Source organism: Mandrillus leucophaeus, unplaced genomic scaffold, assembly GCF_000951045.1.
Source record: "Mandrillus leucophaeus isolate KB7577 unplaced genomic scaffold, Mleu.le_1.0 Scaffold125, whole genome shotgun sequence".
Classification (NCBI taxonomy): Eukaryota; Metazoa; Chordata; class Mammalia; order Primates; family Cercopithecidae; genus Mandrillus; species Mandrillus leucophaeus.
Genome location: NW_012100876.1, coordinates 2,249,840 through 2,268,485, shown reverse-complemented (window position 1 = coordinate 2,268,485; position 18,646 = coordinate 2,249,840). Strand labels below are relative to the sequence as shown.

The 18,646-nt window shown below is 53.4% G+C and overlaps 1 protein-coding gene across 2 annotated transcripts in view; it reads left to right on the top strand.

Annotated features, from left to right (window-relative positions):
- GNAO1 (guanine nucleotide binding protein (G protein), alpha activating activity polypeptide O) overlaps positions 1-18,646 on the top strand; it is a 166,592-nt gene that overhangs the window by 119,714 nt on the left and 28,232 nt on the right. For both annotated transcript variants that reach the window (XM_011971907.1, XM_011971908.1), the window contains exon 4: positions 17,818-17,978. In XM_011971907.1, coding sequence (XP_011827297.1) covers positions 17,818-17,978 — 161 coding nt within the window. The remainder of the gene's footprint in view (positions 1-17,817; positions 17,979-18,646) is intronic.

Below are 18,646 nucleotides of genomic sequence, written 5' to 3'. Positions count from 1 at the left end.
CTGTTTTCTAAGCCTTACAACCTGCAGAAAGGAACTCCTTTTTTCTAACTGTACTGGCTGGCTCTATCTACCCTGGCCAGGGTGCGGGGCTTGGGAGTGGAGATGGGGGAGAGAGGCATGGAAGAGGGTAAGAGGAGTGACAGGGATGAAGGAAAGCAAGAAATGCCTTGGAGGGGAGTGGAACCTGAGCCCAGGTGACACTTGGTGGCCCTGTAGTTTCAGAGAGTGAGTGCCAACCTGAGCCGGTTCCCCCTGCCCCACTGGGTTAGGAGCTGCAGTGCTGACCTCTCACCCAGTGAGCCCTGTGCAGCTCTTCCCCAGCAGATGGCAGAGTTGACACCCTTCCCCACCTGGGCCTAAGCCCATACCTAGAGTCACCCAGTCTGTCAGGGAAGATGAGGATGGCAGGGCTAAGTAGAGGCCATGCACCCTGATCTCAACCTCAGAGAAAGCTGTTGGGGTGATGGTGCCTTGGCTGGAGCAGACCACCCACCTGGCCCAGCGCTGAACTGAGAACCTGAGGGACACATCCTCTCCCTCCTCCCTCCCTGCTAACATAGCCTGGCAGATGAATCCCAGAGGCTTGGCTCAGCCCCTGACCCTCTGTACCCCAGGAGCCAGGCTCTGGGAGTCAGAGAAGCTGGCATCCAGCCCTGGCTCCACGGCACTGTCCACCTCCTGCCCCACCCAGCACGGCCTGCTGGGACCTCCCTGCCTAGCCCAGCTGCTTCATGGCCATGGGCGCCACTCTGCCTCACCTGTGTTTTAGTTGACAGGAGTATTTGTCACCCTTGTTTTTACACCTGTCACCATCCCACCTGCCGCATGTAAACACTAACAGCATCAACACGGTAACGCCAGTTCCCCTGGGTGGGCACCAGCCCAGCCCTCTGGGAGCTGAGGAGAGCAGGTGATAGCAGCTGGAGAGGTCCCAGGGCCAGCCTTCCCTGACCCTGCCCTCGGGGAGACAGGGCTGCCAGGCTCTGGGCCAGCTCTGCCCCTGGCTTACTGATGGCCCCACCTCCTACTCCCGGGCCTCCATTTCCTCTCAGAAGACGAGGCCACTAAATCGCAGGGAAGCAGGGCTGCACGGGGCTGGCGATGTGGGCTCCGGAGTCAGGCGGCTGGCATTCAGTCACAGCTCTACCACCTACTGGCTGAGGGACCGTCGGAAAGTCTCATAACCCATCCGATCTTTGGTTTGTCTGAGTATAAAATGGGGGAAATGATAATACTTGTGAACATCAAATGGGGTAAGGCTCCTGGTAGGTGCTCACTAGACACTGGCTGCTGTCATGATCTCTTGGGGTCCCTCCTTGACACCAGGCCCCTGAGTGCATGTGTGGTTGTGTGTCTGTCTACCTGAGCCCCAAGGCTCGCAGCAAACACTGAAGCGGCCACAGCCTGGGCTTGCTGTATCCCTCTGGACTGGTTGGCTCAGCCAGCCCTGACCCCTGAACCCAGAGGGCCCTCCTCAACCCCAACCCTGACAACCTTCCTGCCACCACTGACTTTCTGCAAAGACTCATAATTCTGGATTTCCTTCCTGAGGTGGTGGCTGTAGCCGAAAGCCTCACTCTCACCATGAGAAGGTCTCCTGAGAATGAGCCACACCTCCGCAGGTGGAGGCCTCGCCATCCAGCCCTGGGATATGCTGCATGGGGCGGTCTGCCCAGGGCCTTCCAAGTGGGACACATGCCACTGCTCTGTGAGATGAGATGGCTCAGTGGGACAAGGCTCACACATTTAATAGCATGGGCTCACCGAGTCGGAAAGTGGTTCCTTCTTCTCTCTCAGCTTGTCTGAGAACCTCAAAAAAGAAAGTCTCAGACTGGTACTTGGCCCTCGTAACACCTCTGAACCTATCTCCTAGGTCAACAGAGATCAAGGCCTCAAGCCCAGAGCCTTCGACAGGCAAGGGATCCAGAGAATTTAGAATCCTATTCTGCTCTCATTGTAGTTATTCTTATGGGTATTTTCTATTTAAAATACTTTATACAAGTTCTTCACTTATCATAGGGATATGATGTTTATAGGGTAAAAAGATGTGTCAAGGAAAAACAATAAGTATTGCCCATTAGCTGATGCAGGACTTCGGCAGAACTTATGAAGATATTAGAGTATGATGTTTGGGAAAGAATGCTCTTGTCCAGCAGCTCTTAAACATTTTGGTTTATACTCCTAAAAATTATCAAGGACCCCAGTAAGCATTTTGTTTATGTAGGTTATATCTATCAATTTTTATTATATTAAAAATTAAAATTAAGAAAAATTTAAAATATATATTTATTTGAAAATAACTATAATAAGTCCATTACACATTAATATAAACAAAATTTTATGGAAAAGTACTGTATTTTTCAAAAATATTTTAGTAAGGAGAATGTCATCGTTTTACATTTTTGCAAATCTCTTTCATGTCCGGCCTGATAGAAAATGGCTCGGTTCTCACACGTGTCTCTGCTGTCTCTCTGTTGTGATGTGTTGTTTTGGTTGAAGAAAAATTTGGCCCCACACAAATAGGGAAGGAGTATTTTACTAGCCTTTTCAGATAATTATTCTTTGAAACTCCCAGAACTTGGCAAATGGTAGTTTCTTAAAGGAGAGTTGCAATGTGGAATCTGAAAGTGTTATCAATGACCCTTCTTTTCTTATTTTTTTTGAGACAGGATCTGTCTCGCCCAGGCTGGAGTGCAGTGGCACGATGACAGCTCACTCCAGCCTCAACCTCTGGGCTCAAGCAATCCTCCCACTTCAGCTTCCCCAGTAGCTGGGACTACAGGTACACACCACTCCCAGGTGGCCACCACGCCTGGCTAATTTTTTCTAATTTTTTGTAGAGATGGGGTCTCACTGTGTTGCTTATGCTGGTCAATGACCCTTTCCTGTTCTGTTACGTTAAAATTCACTGGCCTGCCTTGCACTTTGAGTGGATCTCTTACCATGAATGATTTTTAACACCATTTTGGTCATGTGGAAAATATTGGTTCATGAGTTACACAGATCTGAATGTTGACACATTTCAGCGTATTACACCAAAAACTCACATTTGTTAATATCGACACTGATCTTTGAGAAAAGCTTTAGGTATTGGGAAGTTATCAAGTTTACAGTGGTAAACATGAGTCTTCCACAATTCTGGGTTTTCACTTGAAAGCCAGAATTTTTTAATTTTGGTAACAAATACGTCAGTGATTTTCTTTGAAATCATGGCTCACTGGTTCATTTTTGGGAGAACTTCTGCCAGAGACCCCAGTCTGAAATCCCATTGCTGGCCTCTCACGCTTTTCAAGGAAAAGCAGTGTCCCATGAAGGAATGGGCAAGTCCAGCTTGCAACTCAGCCTTTCCCCAGTACAGCCGCCACCCTTACATTTGCAGCATGGGTTTTGTGCCTGCTTCCCATGTCATCGTCACGCAGAATTCTAAGACATGTACTCAAGAGTGGAATGTTTTTTAAGTCGTAATTTTTACTCCTTCACCAACGACGTTCTTCAGTCCAGCCAGCATTTGCTTTCTTGGGCATGCATGGTCGTAGGGAGTGCAATGGCAGCTCTGCAGTCCGGCGCCGAGTCCAGTGCCGGCGCCTGGCTTCTGGCTAAAGGGACCACAATTGTATCTGCTGCTGCTACTTTTGCACCGTCCGTGCAAATGTTAACACTGTTAGGAAGGCAAGTGACATCTTAGTTTTGTTATGAAAATAGTTTTGGGCTGGGCGCGGTGGCTCAAGCCTGTAATCCCAGCACTTTGGGAGGCCGAGACGGGCAGATCACAAAGTCAGGAGATCGAGACCATCCTGGCTAACACGGTGAAACCCTGTCTCTACTAAAAAATACAAAAAACTAGCCAGGCGAGGTGGCGGGCGCCTGTAGTCCCAGCTGCTCAGGAGGCTGAGGCAGGAGAATGGCGTAAACCTGGGAGGCAGAACTTGCAGTGAGCTGAGATCCAGCCACTGCCCTCCAGCCTGGGTGACAGAGGGAGACTCCGTCTCAAAAAAAAAAAAAGAAAATAGTTTTGATTTCATGGACCCCCCTGAAAGGATCTCAGAGACCCCTCGGGGTCCACTGGCCACCCGTTGAGAACCGCTGATCTAGCCAATCCCTTCCTTATGCACTGGGGACACTAAGACCCCAAGAGGAGAAAAGACTTGCTCAGGGTCCCAAAGCCAGTCAGAGGCAGAGACCTGAAGCCCAAAGCTCTGAGATCCTGGAAGCAACATGATCTGCACCTTTTCTAACAAAACAGTATCTGGCCACTCCGATGAACGGCACAGGAGCCAATGTCCCTGGGGAAGGGACAAGGAGGCAAGAGGGATGAACCAGCCTGGGGAGAGGCACCAGTTGACCAACCCTGTCAACTTCAGGACTTGCCCATTCCCACCCTGCACCTTGTGTGTAGTGCTGCAGCCTCCATCTTTTCTCTTCCATGGCTGTATTGCTAATGTCTCACAGCCGAGGCGGCTGTAATTAAACTATTCACCATCGTCACTTCGTGTTCTGAAGAGATGAGGTTGGCCATTATCATTTTTCTTCCCTTTGAATGAGCTCTGTGTGGGTAATTTCATTCTGCCCTCGTTCATTTCTTAGAAATTTTGTCTATCCAATTTAGTTCTTTTTTCCTATCTTAGAACATTGGGCTCAGGGGAAAGGAGGTGGAGGGTGAGGGCATCATGGATTTGGAAATTTCTGTCCCATTCACCTTAAAGCTTGTTTGGGACAGGATAGTGCCTGCTTGGTGGTGCGGCTATCCAGAGAGCCCCCATCCAGGAGAGATACCCAGGAGGTGTAGAACGGGGGTCTGGACCCGCCAAGGGGAGAAGGGCACCAAGAGAAAGAGGCACCACTTAAGGCTGTCCCAGAAGGGCAGTGGTTGAAGCTTTGGACAGACGGCGTCCCCACCCCTTTCCTGGTGGTCAGAAACCTTGCTGACATAAAAACACCCCTGCCCCTGGGGGCCCAGGACAGGCTTCTGTTGCTGATGAAAGTGAGCAGGGGCCAGGCACGGTGGCTCACACCTGTAATCTCAGCACTTTGGGAGGCCGAGGCAGACAGATCACGAGGTCAGGAGTTCGAGACCAGCCTGGCCAACATGGAGAAACCCCATCTCTACTAAAAATACAAAAATTAGCCGAGCATTGGTGGCAGGCACCTATAATCCCAGCTACTCGGGAGGCTGAGGCAGGAGAATTGCTTGAACCCGGGAGGCGGAGGTTGCAGTGGGCCAAAGATCGCACCACTGCACTCCAGCCTGGACAACAGAGTGAGACTCTGACTCAGAAAAAAAAAAAAAAACATGAGCAGGGCCTCCATCCTGCGTTTCCTCTCCCCGCCGTGCCTTGCCAGGCCTCCACTAGCTCCTCTGGTGCCCCCATGCCCACTCTACACAGATGCTGGCAGGACTGACAACCCCCCTGCTCCTGCAGGAAGAGGCCAGAAGCCCAGGCCACACAGAAAACATGAATGTCCCAGGCCCCAACACATGAAAGGCCTGGCATTTCCTCTGCCAGGCTCTATGAGGAAGTGTTTTCCCCCCACCAGGGCTGCCCCAGGATGGACACTGGCTGGCCCACCAGGGGCAGGGCACCCCCTCATAGGCATGACCAGCAACCTGGCCGAGAGGCTGTCTGTGCTCGAGCCCCTGAGCCATCTGCGTGCCCACAGGGTGGCTGTCCTAAGTTTAACGCTCTAGGGCTGCATGACCCCACTGCTGTCCTCAGGCCCTGCTGATGGCTGCCAGGGCATCTGGTGCCTCCAGGACCCACTGTTGCCCATCAAGGCCCTCAGTGTTGCCTGAGTCTCACCTCACCTCTCTTTAATTCCCTCCTCACCTCTCGAGGAGCCCCCAGGAAGACCCATGTCTCCCAGACACAGCCCGTCATGCCACCATCCACAAAGCTGTTCCTCCTGAGGCCCAGCCCCTGCCTCCTTGGGGTGGCCTCCCCCCTCCCCAGCTGGCGCTGATGGATCTGATGTCCCTACTAGACTGCAGGCATGGGCACGGCAGGGTCCAGGCCTGGCAGTTCTGTTGCCAGCACTCAGCCCTGGGCTTCACACGGAGATGTCCTCCGGTCTGTGGGGAAGGAAGAGTCCTAGGTCTATGGCTCCTGCTTAACTGGGCCCAAGGCCAGGAATGGGAAACTGCACCAGCTGCTGATAAGTGGTTTCTGGATGAAAACTTTCAGGTGTGCGGGAACCAGTGACAGGGCCTCAGAGGACTTGGGCCACAGTTGCCTTCCCACCCCCTGGCCCCTGGTTCTGGAAGGAACATAGTAAGCAGCTTCTGTCTAGGAAAAACCTGCTTCTCAGTCATTGGAAGATCCCTGAGTTCTGAGGCTGAAAAGGAAAGAAAGTGAGGATCAAAAAACCCAAGCCTTCTTTACCTCCACAGGAGGCAGCCTGGGTCCAGGCAGGGAAGGTTCTCAGAAGGGCTTAGGACAAATCCTGGGGCACCCAGAAGGTTTGAACTGCTTTCTCAACGCAGGTGGAGACTTCAGGAAAGCCTTCCTTAACACAGCCACGGACCCCTGACACCGAGGGGACCACGGGACAGAGGCAGGAAAAGCCACAGCGGCTGCTTTCCCTCCACCCCGTTGTGTTCAAGGCACCAACTACTGGGCTGGGGAGATTCCCTTTATGTTGAATGTGAAAGTCCTTAAGGCCCAGACCCCACTGAGTGTTTGCCACCTAGCAGGTGTAAATGGATACATAGTAGATGGGTGAATGGATGAGTGGATCAAGGAGAGAATGACTGGGTGGGAGGCGAGTTGGATCAAACAGGAGTGGATGAGTAACTAAGGGATAGATAGATGCCAGGGAAGAGTGGAGGGGATGGTGGTGGATTGGGAGGGATGTGAGTGGATGGATGAACTAGGGTGGCTGATGGGTAGATGATGTATGGATGGGTAGGTGCACAAGGTTTGATAGGTAGGTATCCTGGGTAGGTGGTGCAGATGTGTGGCTGGCTGGCGGGAGACGGGGTGATGGATGGATTTGAAAGAAGAGAGTGGGAGGATCATCATCCTAACTGTAAAAGGAAAGCAAGATTAGAGATGGTACTGAACCCTTGGTTCTGCTGCAGGATCTTTTTGGGGAACCAGGAAGGTTCCCTTCCCTAAAACAATGGTGGGTCCATGAGGTCCCCTTCCTCCTCGAGAGACCCTGTGAGCTGACGACGTTCTGTAGGTCCAGGCCTTGCTCAGACTCCTAAGCCCAAGTGAGGAAAGAGCCACAGCCGCCAAATGCCTGCAGCACCCCAGTTGTTGCCACTACCAAAGACAAGTCACAAATGTCTAACGTGCCCCTGGGGTGGCGATTTGGTACCAGTTCCACTGAGAGTCACAGGCAGAGAGGCATCTGCCAGCCCAGGGCCAGGAAAGCAGACCCCCGCCCCGGAAGGGCGTGCTCCCCACTGTTCTGAGACCCAGCTGCAGAAAGGGAGGGGCAGGGGGCTCTCTCCTGTGCCGGAGAGAACGGAGAGAATGTGATGGTATTTCCTCAGATGTGCAGGCCTGGGTGGGATCGCTAGTTACTAAGTACCCAGAATTCTCTGCCTGGAATTGCAGTGCCCAGGCTGGGCCCCCAGTGGCTGGGGTCTCTCTGCCCCTTCCCATTGAAGAGCAAGTCGGCAGCCCAAGGAAGGCAGCGATGGCCGCCGGGCCCGGCCCTGCAATACCTGGTCTCTGACTGGGCGGGTCTAGCTCACCGCTCCCTCTCCCATTGGCCTGTGCACTCCTGCCCCCTGGTGGGTACAGGGACAACTACAGTACATGGGGCAGGGTGGGGCCAGATGGAGGCTTTTCCGTGCAACTGGAGGACTGGGTTTGTGTGTGTGTGTGTGTGCGCGCGCGCGTGCATGTCTGCAGACTCACACTTCACTTGGCCTAAAAGATTAGAGATGGAGGAAAGCTCTGAGTGATCCAAAGCAGCTCCTCAAATGGAAGGGGTTATTATAATAATTACTATGATTATTGTTATCAAGATTATCATGCTTGCCTAGAAAGTCTTGTACAAAGCAGGCTTATTTTGTGTCAGCTTGTTGTTTGTGTCTGAGGCATTTCATCTTTGCTTATAATAACTAACATTTGCAGGCTTCTTTCATGTTGCAAAGCTGTGTCACATCCTCAACCCGTTTTATCTGCACAAACAGCCCTGTGCAGTGGGAAGTAGTGAGAGAACAGAGGCTCAGAGGTTAAGTGTTCTGTCCAAGGTCACAGGGTTAAAAAGATGCAGAAGCCAGGATTTGAACTTGGGTCACACAATTAAAATCCCTGTTCATTTCCCCATCATATCCTTGGTACCTCATCCCTTGAGAGAGAAGAGGCCTTTTATTAGGCTTTAGCTCCAAGCCTCTTTGCCACTGATATTTGCTGAAAAGCTTACATTGCCATGAAGAGAAGGGAAGGGTTTTGAAGACTCAACTGTTAGAAGTGCAGTTTGCCATCCCAGTTTCACACAAAGAATATACCTGGGCTTTTCCAAGTCACTGCAGTATCTGACGAGTGAGTGGAGAATGTGGTCTTCTATCCTTGTCGCTAAGGTTCTCTTGGTCACCATCACCACCCCTGGGGTGTGGCACAGGACAGACAGGCATCTGCTACATCTCTGAGAAGCAGGGAAGGAGGTGCTATGGCAGGAGAAGCTGGTGCAGGGGGACTGTCTATGTCCTGGTGGGTAGGAGCTGGGTGCACAGGGTTCAGGGCCCTGACTGGGCTCTGGGAGCCTACACCCCTCCTCGGAGCATGGGTTCTATCTCCGGGGACCAGCTGGCTGACTGGAGAGAGCTTTCTGGAAGCAGCACCCCTCCCTGCTGGGCACCATGGGCTGTTATACTGATTGTCACCGGGATACTGCTTCCCCAGCACACTTGTGACCAGCTGCCGGCAGCACATGTCCTCGTGGCAGGACACAGGGCCTGTGTGCCAGGATAAGGGACCCCCTGTGTACTGCCAGTTCCGGAGCGTCACTACCCCACCACCTCCTGGGCATCCTGCTCCCCAGCAGCAGCCCAAAGCAACCCACTTCTGGGGGACACCTGTACCAAGTTGCCCACCCCCTCTCAATGCTGGAATGTTCCCTGGGCCCTGTCTCCACAGGCCTCTTCCTCTCCCTGCCCACCCCTTTCTCCAGCTGCTCACAGGTGTAGTGCAAAGTTTACATAGGGGGTTCTCCAGAGCCTCGAGGTTCCCCCAGAATGCCTCACCTCCACCATGGCAGCTTCGAGCCATTTATTTGTCAGCATTAAGAATGAGATATCATTTAACCAGAAAGATTGTACTGGTTACTATGAAAAAAATATGTTCTTGCTGTCTTTAAATCATTGATGTGGAAAAGAGTCCTGTAGGTGGCCTTGAGAAATGACAACCTGCCCTGGCCTCCTGATCCTAAACCCGTAAGAATGGCATCTCGCTTACTATTAACGCTCAAATGCACAGCCCCAGCCATGCCCTAAAGAAGAGTCCCATCCTCCTCCCATGCCCCCGATCATCATGAGGGTGGGCAGGTTGCTCTTATCTCTATGTGGCAGCCCTGGGCAGCCCATGAGGTGGAACCATGTATACTCATCCACTGGGTGGCCACCAGCGCAGCCCACCCCTCAGGGCCATCCCTGTGCTCACTTCCCTCCATTTGTTCACACAACAGTCTTGCAAAGAAAATGATGGTGCTGTCATCCCCATTTTGCAGGTGAGAACACTGAGCCTCAGAAAGGTGATACCCCTTGCTCAAGCTGGAAGCTAAAGCTGGAGCTCAGGTCTGGGTAGCTCCTGAATTTGCAGTCTGAAGCCCCCAGAAGGCTGCGTGGAGCAAGACTAAAAGTCCAAGGAGGGAGTGAGCAGAGGAGGTTCCTCGAAGGGTGTGGGTTGGCAGGAGAGTCAGATGTTGGATTCCATGGTGGATTCCAGCAGGCGCGGAATGATGAGGTGGGGGCATTCTGGGCCCTTAATGACTGCAAAACCCATCCCACCTGCACCTGCACATCTGAGGAAACGCAGTCAGGTTTTTCCCCACACACAACAGAGAGTCCCTCCCCTCGTCTCTGTAGCTGGGCCTCAGACCCATGGGGACAGTGGTGGGAAGAGGGGCCCACTCCTTCATGCCTCAGGCAGACACGCATAGCCATGAACTCCTTACAGGACTGCCTGCTACTGAATCCCCCAGACTGCCTTCAATGTGCAGCACGTGGCCAGTGCTCACAACACAGCTAGTGCCTTGCCAGTCCCATGGGAGAGAGAGGGGCTGCCCACACAGGAAACAGCACACGGCATGTGGGCACTGTGCATGGGGTGTGGCCAGATAGTAAGAGAGGATCGGATTCAGATGCCGGGAAAGCCAGTGGTGCTGCAGGAATGGGAGGGGTCTTCCTGCAGGAGGTAGGCCCCACATTAGCCTTGGCAGATTAGGGAGCGTAATAGGACTATGTGGGGTACAAGTGCAAAAATAAACCAAACAAACAAACAACATATCCTCCACTGGATTTTTCAAAGCAGGGGATTGATCGACTCAAGTAACTAGAAAGCCCAGAGGTCTCTGTGGCTGCAGGCACGGCTGGATCCAGGCATTGACATGTTATCGTGACTCAGGTGCCTCCCTCTCAGCTCTGCTTTCCTCAGTGATGGCTGCACACTCAGAGGGGCCCTCCCTTTGAGAGCCTCCCTTTCCTACTAGCTGCTGCAAGTGTCCTGGGACTGGCTGGTACTGGAGACTGATTGTTAGTCTAATTTGACAAATAGGGATTCTTTGCCTAAGCCAGACTGTTCACAGGCCAGTGAGATGGGTTGTCCAAGCCCAGAGCATGTGTCCACCCCTAGAATCAGGGGAGATCCAGCTCAACGCAAACCGCTCAGACTGGGTTGGAGAAGGGTGCTTCCCTTCTGGGAACTAGGGCTCTTCTGCCAGAAAACAAGAGAAAAAAGCCACAGAGGCAGAGAGGGCAGCTGCCCAGCAGAGCAGGGCTGGGCAGAGAGGAGCGGGCAGGCCTTCACTGCCACCTGGAAGCGGTCATTGCCGTCTCTCCTGCAGCACTGCCTGGGCAGGAGCACCCCGTGAGTTTTCTAAAGAAGTCAGCTCTAGCAGTCTGCCCTGCGTAAACGCTCACAGGCCAGACCTGGTATCTTCATCCATTCAGGCTACTATAGCAGAATACCATATGCTGGGTGGCTTATAAATAACAGAAATTTATTTCTCACAATTCTGGAAGCTGGGAAGTTCAGGATGAAGGTGCTGGCAGATCAGTGTCAGGTGGGGGCTACTTTCTCGTGGACGGCCCCTTCTTGCTGTGTCCTCACGCGGTGGAAGGGGTGTGGGTCTCTGGGGCCTCTCTTATAAGGGCAGTGACCCCCTTCGTGAGAGCTCCACCTTTAAGACCTAATCACCTCCCAACAACCCCATCTCCAAATGCCAGCATCTTGGGGGTTAGGATTTCGGCATAAGAATCTTAGGGGGACGTAAACAATCAGACTACAGCACCTGGTGAGTCTGCCCAGAGGACATGCGTGTGTTTTGTCATGTGTCATATGGCCTGGGCACCCAGGCATGCTCTGACCAGCAAGAAACAGCAGTGTGGTGGGGCCGTAGCAGAGAGAACGGTGCTAGAAAATACCCCACACACACACCCCATAGGCCCACGAGGAGCCTTGGATAGGAAATTCAGGCTCAGTGTGAGCCCCATCCCCCAGACCCCTGAAAGCAGGCAGACAAAGGAGCAGGGCCTCCCCTGGCTCTAGTAATTGCTTGTGAAGCCCGCCACCCTCCTTTGTGCTGGCAAAGCCCCTCCTTCCCCTCAGGCCTGGCCCTTCTGTCCTATGCATCTCCCTCCCCTCTGCCTGGGGGCTAGGTTAGGTGCCAGTTAGTTCTCAGCTCGGGCCTCAGGCGGCCAGGTCTTGTCTGAGATGTCAAGTCCAGAGCTGCTGGCTGTGGCACATAGAGGAGGCTGGCTTTGAGTCCAGGCTCTCCTTACTGACGGTGTGATCTTTAGCAAGCTGCCTCACCTAAGCAGGATACCCACCTGCCGTAATCACTAAATGAGATACAAACTGACAAGAGCTGGAGGATAGATAGGACTGAGTGAGAAACTGGGGCCAAGCCTCATATTAAAATGCCAAGGATCCATACAGCCTGCAAACGTGGCTAAGCACCAGCTCTCTACCAGGCGCTGTGTGAGGCCCAGGTACTGTGAGAAGTCAGGAAACGGTCCCTGCCCTGAGTGCCAGGCACATACAGCACCAGCTGTACCGCGGTGTGTGCTGTGCGCTGTGGGAGCAGGGAGGTGGGCTTCCCTGAGGAGGTGACATTGGAGATAGGGTGGGACGGAGACCAGAGTGATCTGGGCAGATGGAGCACCTTAAGGTAGGATTGTCAGCTTATTTGGGGAACAGGAGTAAGGCTGTGTGACTGAAGCCCCATGAGAGGGGGAAAGTGGGAGGATGTCAGGACAGAGAGGCAGGCAGGGGCTTCGTAGGCCCCAAGGAGTCTGGAATGCAGGAATGATGGGCAGCTGTTGAGAGGAGGAGCTATACCCATTAGGATTAAGTTTAACTGAATACCAGAGACTCTGGAAATTATGCCTTAAATAAGACAGAAGTTGAATTTAAGTATTAAGAAAATACACACTGAAGATAGTGTGAGGATGACTTCAGATAGCGTGGAGTCTGGTCCTTAACCTAGGCTGCTTTTGGATCACTATTCCACTATCCCTAGGGTGTTGACCTTGTCCTCATGATCCCATTTATCTGCTAGAGCTCCAGCCATCACATCCAAGTTCCAAGCATTAGGAAAGAGGGAATGAGAGAAAAAGGGTGCCCCTTACCTTTAAAACAACCTTTCCTGAGGCCTTACTTCACTTCAGCTTACCTGTCATTGTGCAGAATTTGTCACATGGTCACAACCAGCTGTAAGCAAAAAAAAAAAAAAAAAAATCAGCCTTCTAGTTGGATATCAGTGTGCCCAACTAAAAATTTCTGGATTCTTTTTGTAAAGGAGAAGGAATCGACATTAAGAGGAAACTAATGGTCTCCTGCTATGTGGGGAACAGGCTGAAGAGGAGAAGGACCAAGTCTGGGAGGCCTTGGGAGGGAACCATGGAGGCCTGGACTCAGAAGTAGGGGAGGAGATGGGGAGGAGCAGACAGCTGAAAGCAGATTTGAAAGAGGAACCGCAGGACATTGGCATAGGAAGGTGCAGTGAAATCAAGCAGGTCTCCTGGTCTTTGAGTTTGAGGGGTTGAGCCAATGTGAAAGACAGGAGAGAGCAGGAGGGGCGGGGGCCCAGGGGGTGTTGTTGCCAGCACAGGACCCCTCCCAGTCCGCAACGGGAAGGCCTAGACCCCTGGGCTGTCTGCTGGAGAATCCCAGGAAATCACCTATCCCAGATGTCCCCAAGCTGTGGAATGCATCCTACTGCAGTGGGACCCATTAAATTCCAGGCCACACACGGAAGCTCAAACGTGGAAGCACAGTAGCTTTGTGGCCTCAGTTTGTAAATTGCACCCTCTTGAGTGTCCTCCTGCAAAGCCTGTTGTGGCTCCAGGGCCCCCACGTTAGCATGTGATCCTCAGGTCCAGGGAAGGTCTTGCCTCATAGGTGTCCCCTACCCTGCTCTCGGGTCCTGACTTGTTCTGACTCAGGTGCTCCACAGATCTGCAGAAACCGTGAAGGTGGGGCCCAAAGAAGGAAGTTTGGAAAACTCTTGCCAGGTCCACCACCCGCATTCCTCAGATGGGAAAGTACCCCGAGATTGCCCGAGGTCAGCCAGGCGCGAGGAGCAGGATCGCTGCAGGTCCCTGACTCATAGTCCTTGCACTGTTTTTAGCCCCAGGTGGAGGCGCCGCCCCTGCTCACCCACCTGTTGCTGCCCTGAGTCATCCCTGCCTGCCTGGGGCACCCAAAGCCCAGGCCCCAGGGCTGGCTTTCCGGGTCACTGCTGCCAGGGGGGCTCGGACAACCTTCATGCCCGGTGAGGGCAAAGTCAGACCCCAAGGACTGGGGTGTTGGGGATACTGACCCTTGGGAGCTGAGTCAGGTCAGCATGGGGACTTGGCCTTCCAGCCTCTGCACCATTGTAGCTTCCTTCCTAGGACAGGCAATGGGAGGGGGCACAGCTGCCAGAACTTTCTCACCGCCCTTCTGCAGTGGACAGGCTCTGACATGTAAATGGCACCTTAGCTGGACAGCTCAATTCTGGATGAGCTTTGGCCTCACACTTCTTTTGTATAGACCTTTTGTTGGCCACAAAACTTCCAGATGCTGACCTCATTTTCTTTGTGTCTCTCCCATCCCCAAGGATGCCTGCAGACTTTCCGTACCTCCCACTCACTTCTAGAGCCACGTGCCATGGGCTGGGCAATCAGTCTGTCTCCTCTGGCCTAATCAGAGGGTTGGGAGTTGAAGGGGTTTGCGGCAGAATAATTGTCTAATAATAATACTGCATGCAGCCGGGCGGTGTGGTGCATGCCTGTAATCCTAACACTTTGGGAGGCCAAGGTGGGTGGATCACCTGAGGTCAGGAGTTCGAGACCAGCCTGACCAACATGAAGAAACCCCGTCTCTACTAAAAATACAAAATTAGCTGGGCATGGTGGCACATGCCTGTAATCCCAGTTACTTGGGAGGCTAAGCCAGGAGAATCTCTTGAACCCCAGAGGCGGAGGTTGCAGTGAGCTGAGATCATGCCACTGCACTCCAGCCTGGGCAACAAGAGCAAAACTCTGTCTCAAATTAATAGTAATAATGCACACATGAATAAAATATCCCAATTCTGGAGAGCCCGTGAAACTGGGGAGATGGTCAGCCTGGTGTATGCCACTCCCAGACCCCAGTGGGGTCTCGGTCTCTCTACTTGGCTCCAGGACTCATGCAGGCTGAAAGCAGGGGTAAGGCAGCTGGAGGAGGGCCCCCAGCTCCCTGCCTCCACCTCCTCCAGTGCTGAGCATCTTGTCTCGGGCCCGGTAGTAGTCAGGGTCTCTGTGAGTGTGAGTGGCAGAAACCAACGGGACAGGGCTCACAGGCCAGGTCACATGAAGGGTAAGGGGATCCAGCCTTGGGGACCTAAATACCATGACACTTCCCTGCTTCTTTCTGGTAGCTTTATTCTGAGAGGCTTCTTCATGGGTTGGGGGACACTGGTCTCAGTGATACTAGTGGCTGTGGGGCCACATCCTCCTAAGCTTCCCCCTTTGAAAAATCCCAGGGAAAGACTACAGGTGGCCCAGCATGGTCACATGCCCACCAGCCACCTCCTCCACTCATCGACCCTCTTCCTTGCCTTGGCATCTAACACCTGGTTCCCAGGGCCTGGCATGGACTGGAAGCTGGCCTGGGCTCCACAGGACTCAGGGTCCAGCACACTCCTGGCCCAGCCCTGTGCTCCCAGCCATGCCTCTCCCTGTTGCTGGGACATCTCGCAGTGCCACTCAGCTGGTGCACACCCTGAAGCATGGTGCCCCGGACAGGCAGTGGTCACTAGGCAGGGATGTTCTCAGGGCCTGCTAGGATTCAGCCAGGGACAGAGGGCCACTCGGGTGGTGGTCAGCTTGCACTTTGGTTAGGAGAGTGGTCTGAGCAAAGTCCTGTCAGCCACAGAGACATGTGAAGAGCAAGAAGACAGGGTATGTCTGGTGCCGGGGCTGAGACAGGGGTTTGCTGTCCTCAAGACAGCGTCTAGAGGTTTAGGTTCCTCTAGAAGCTTCCCTGAGACAAGGATTTGGGTGAGACAAGGAGTTTATTTGGGAGGTCATTTCAGGAAGCACCGAGGCAGTGGGGAAGCCACACAGGAAGGGAGGGAAGCCATGAAGGGGAACTGACGGGTGGCCTGCCACGTTGGCAGCTGGGGCTCCATCCTGTGGGATCCTGTCTGACTGTGTAGCTTGTCTCAGAATTGCCTCCCTGGGAGGGCAAGGAAGCCGGGGTGTTTGCCCATTCCTGTCTGTCCTGGGCACCAACTCCCAAACTGTGCAGCCAGCTATACATCTGAGGCAGTGAGCTCCATGGGCAGAGGCAGGAGGGTGGCCCGGGCAGCACCTGCTCTGCTCTCACCTCCTCCGAGTTGGACACTAAAGGCTGTGGCTGCCTCAGACGGAGCGCAGATCTTCCTGGGCAAGGCCAGTTCAGCTGTGGTCTAGACCCCTCTACCATTCACTGTCGGCCATCCAGGGTGCTCTCAGCACAGGGGGGGTCTGATCACAGAGGGTGGGCCTAGAGTCCAAAGGCACCTCATCTTGAGTCCCAGCCCTGCCACTCACCATCAGGTTGTGAAGTGAGTGTCTTCCTCTCTGTGGCCCTCAGTTTCCCCACTGTGAAGTGGGGATGGTAATACTGTATTAGCTGTGCCACAGCAATGCCGTCTAACAAGCCTCTCCTAAACCCAACCACTTAGTTCTGCTGCAGATCAGAGACCCAGGGCAGGCTCCACTCTGTCCCGTATCCCACCCCCAGGACACCAGCTCCCCAGGTCCTCTTCCCAGGATGAATGACAGAGGCTGGGCATATTCATGGCGATGGCAGGGCCCATGAGGACCAGCAGAAACATGGCCTCTCAAGGAGCTGGCACAGTGCCACTCCTGCACCATTCTGTGGACCGTGGCGAGTCCTGTGCCATACTCAACATCAAGCAGACAGGAAATATACAGTGCCTTTAGCAGGAGGAGCTGAAGAGGCGCAGGACAACGGGTGTGGGCAGAGGAGGGGTGAAAGGCCCAATGACACAGCTCCTGCCACTCGCTCCTGAGGTGGGGGAGGTTCTGAGGACAGAGTGTGTCCACCAAATCCTTTGTATACTAATTACTACTCCCGTGTGCAAGGTGGCGGTGACAGTGCAGTCCTGGGATGTCTCCAGGAGCCTTCTTGTCTTCAAAGACCACCACACGCCTGGTTGTGATGTTACATGCATGTGATTGTAGTCTTTGAAAACAGGTGACCCTACTTTGATATCCAGGATGAGGGGAAGGGGAAGAATCCTGTTAATTATGCAGTACTTTTTCTGTAATTTCAAGAAGGCTCAGCCTACACTTGTGCACCTTAAGCAAATTCAGTTACACCCACTCAGACAAGGAGGAAGGGAGGAGGCAGAGGAGGAGAGCGCTCCAAGCTCATTACCTGTCCTTTCCCATTCCCATGTTTCACCTGACCTAGGGGCTTCCCCTGCCCCCAGAGAAAGGTAGGCCCCAGGTCACAAACAAATCAAGAAAAATTAATAAAATGGCCTTTGACTTCGAGCAATCCAAGGACCAAAGTTCTTGAGATTTAATGTTGGCATGAGATATTTTTGCCATCTGCACTCACTTGGCAACCAGCCCCTCCCCTCCCCCAGTCCTGAGGCACAGCCCCCCTGTGGCCCATCCCTCAGCTAACCAGAATTCTCCACCGAAACACCTGCTCCTCCACATAGCCCAGTTCTAAGGACTCCATTCCAGCCTGCGTAAGAAGTGTAGAAAATTACAACTCAGCAAAGAACATTGATTTTTTTTTCTCCCCCAAACAAAATAACTGTGTTTTCAGGATGAAAGCAGAGCTGCTGGTTGAGTTGGAGGGTGGAGAACAGAGCCCAGCCCACTCTCCCTTCCTGCCCCGGAAAACTCTGGGGCCCCATGGGCTGTGGCTTGGAGCTCTTGCTTTAGGATGTCCATGTGGTAGAAGGCCCCACAGGCCCCATGAACCCCGACTGTGCATGCTCAGGTCGTGGCCCTGCCCAGAGCAGGCTGTGAGCTGAGCTGCGGTACTGCCACCCTGGCTGGGCCCTTATCACAGTCCCAGCCAGGGGAGAGCCCTTGGCTGGCAGGGGTCTTCTGTCCCCACCGAAGTCTCAAAGCCCACCATCCACCTCTTCTCACAGGCTGACGCCAAGATGGTGTGCGACGTGGTGAGTCGGATGGAAGACACCGAGCCCTTCTCTGCAGAGCTGCTTTCTGCCATGATGCGGCTCTGGGGCGACTCAGGAATCCAAGAGTGCTTCAACCGGTCCCGGGAGTATCAGCTCAACGACTCTGCCAAATAGTGAGTGTCCCGGCGGGCGCACAGTCTGGAGCCGGGCAGTGATGTGGGAGTGGAAGGGGACTGGCGATGGGGATTGGCAGAGCAAGGATTCTCGTCTGAGGTCATGCCTGCCGGGAGATGTTCTACTACAGGTGGGGGGTGTCAGGAAGGAATGAGAAGGGGCCTCTCTTCCTGCCCCCCCCCAGGAGAAGGAGGAGGCCAGAGAAGGCAGAGGACACAAGAGACAACCACACAGTGGAAATTCCCAGAGGGCGGGACCTTGTCATTGGCCTGTCCCGAGGAGTGCCTGGCATTGCAAAAACACGGCTTTCAAGTGTAGCAACTTTGGTTTTTCATGGGGAGCCCCTGACCCCATAAATACAAACCAAACCAACAGCCATATAGGCAGAAAATAAATGGTGCCATTTTGTTTTATTTTAGAGAAAATGATAAGTTTTCCATTCCCCTATCTTCAAAATTAAAAATAAGGGCCAGGCGCGGTGGCTCAAGCCTGTAATCCCAGCACTTTTGGAGGCTGAGATGGGTGGATCACGAGGTCAGGAGATCGAGACCATCCTGGCTAACACGGTGAAACCCCATTTCTACTAAAAATACAAAAAACTAACCGGGCGAGGTGGCGGGTGCCTGTCGTCCCAGCTACTCGGGAGGCTGAGGCAGGAGAATGGCGT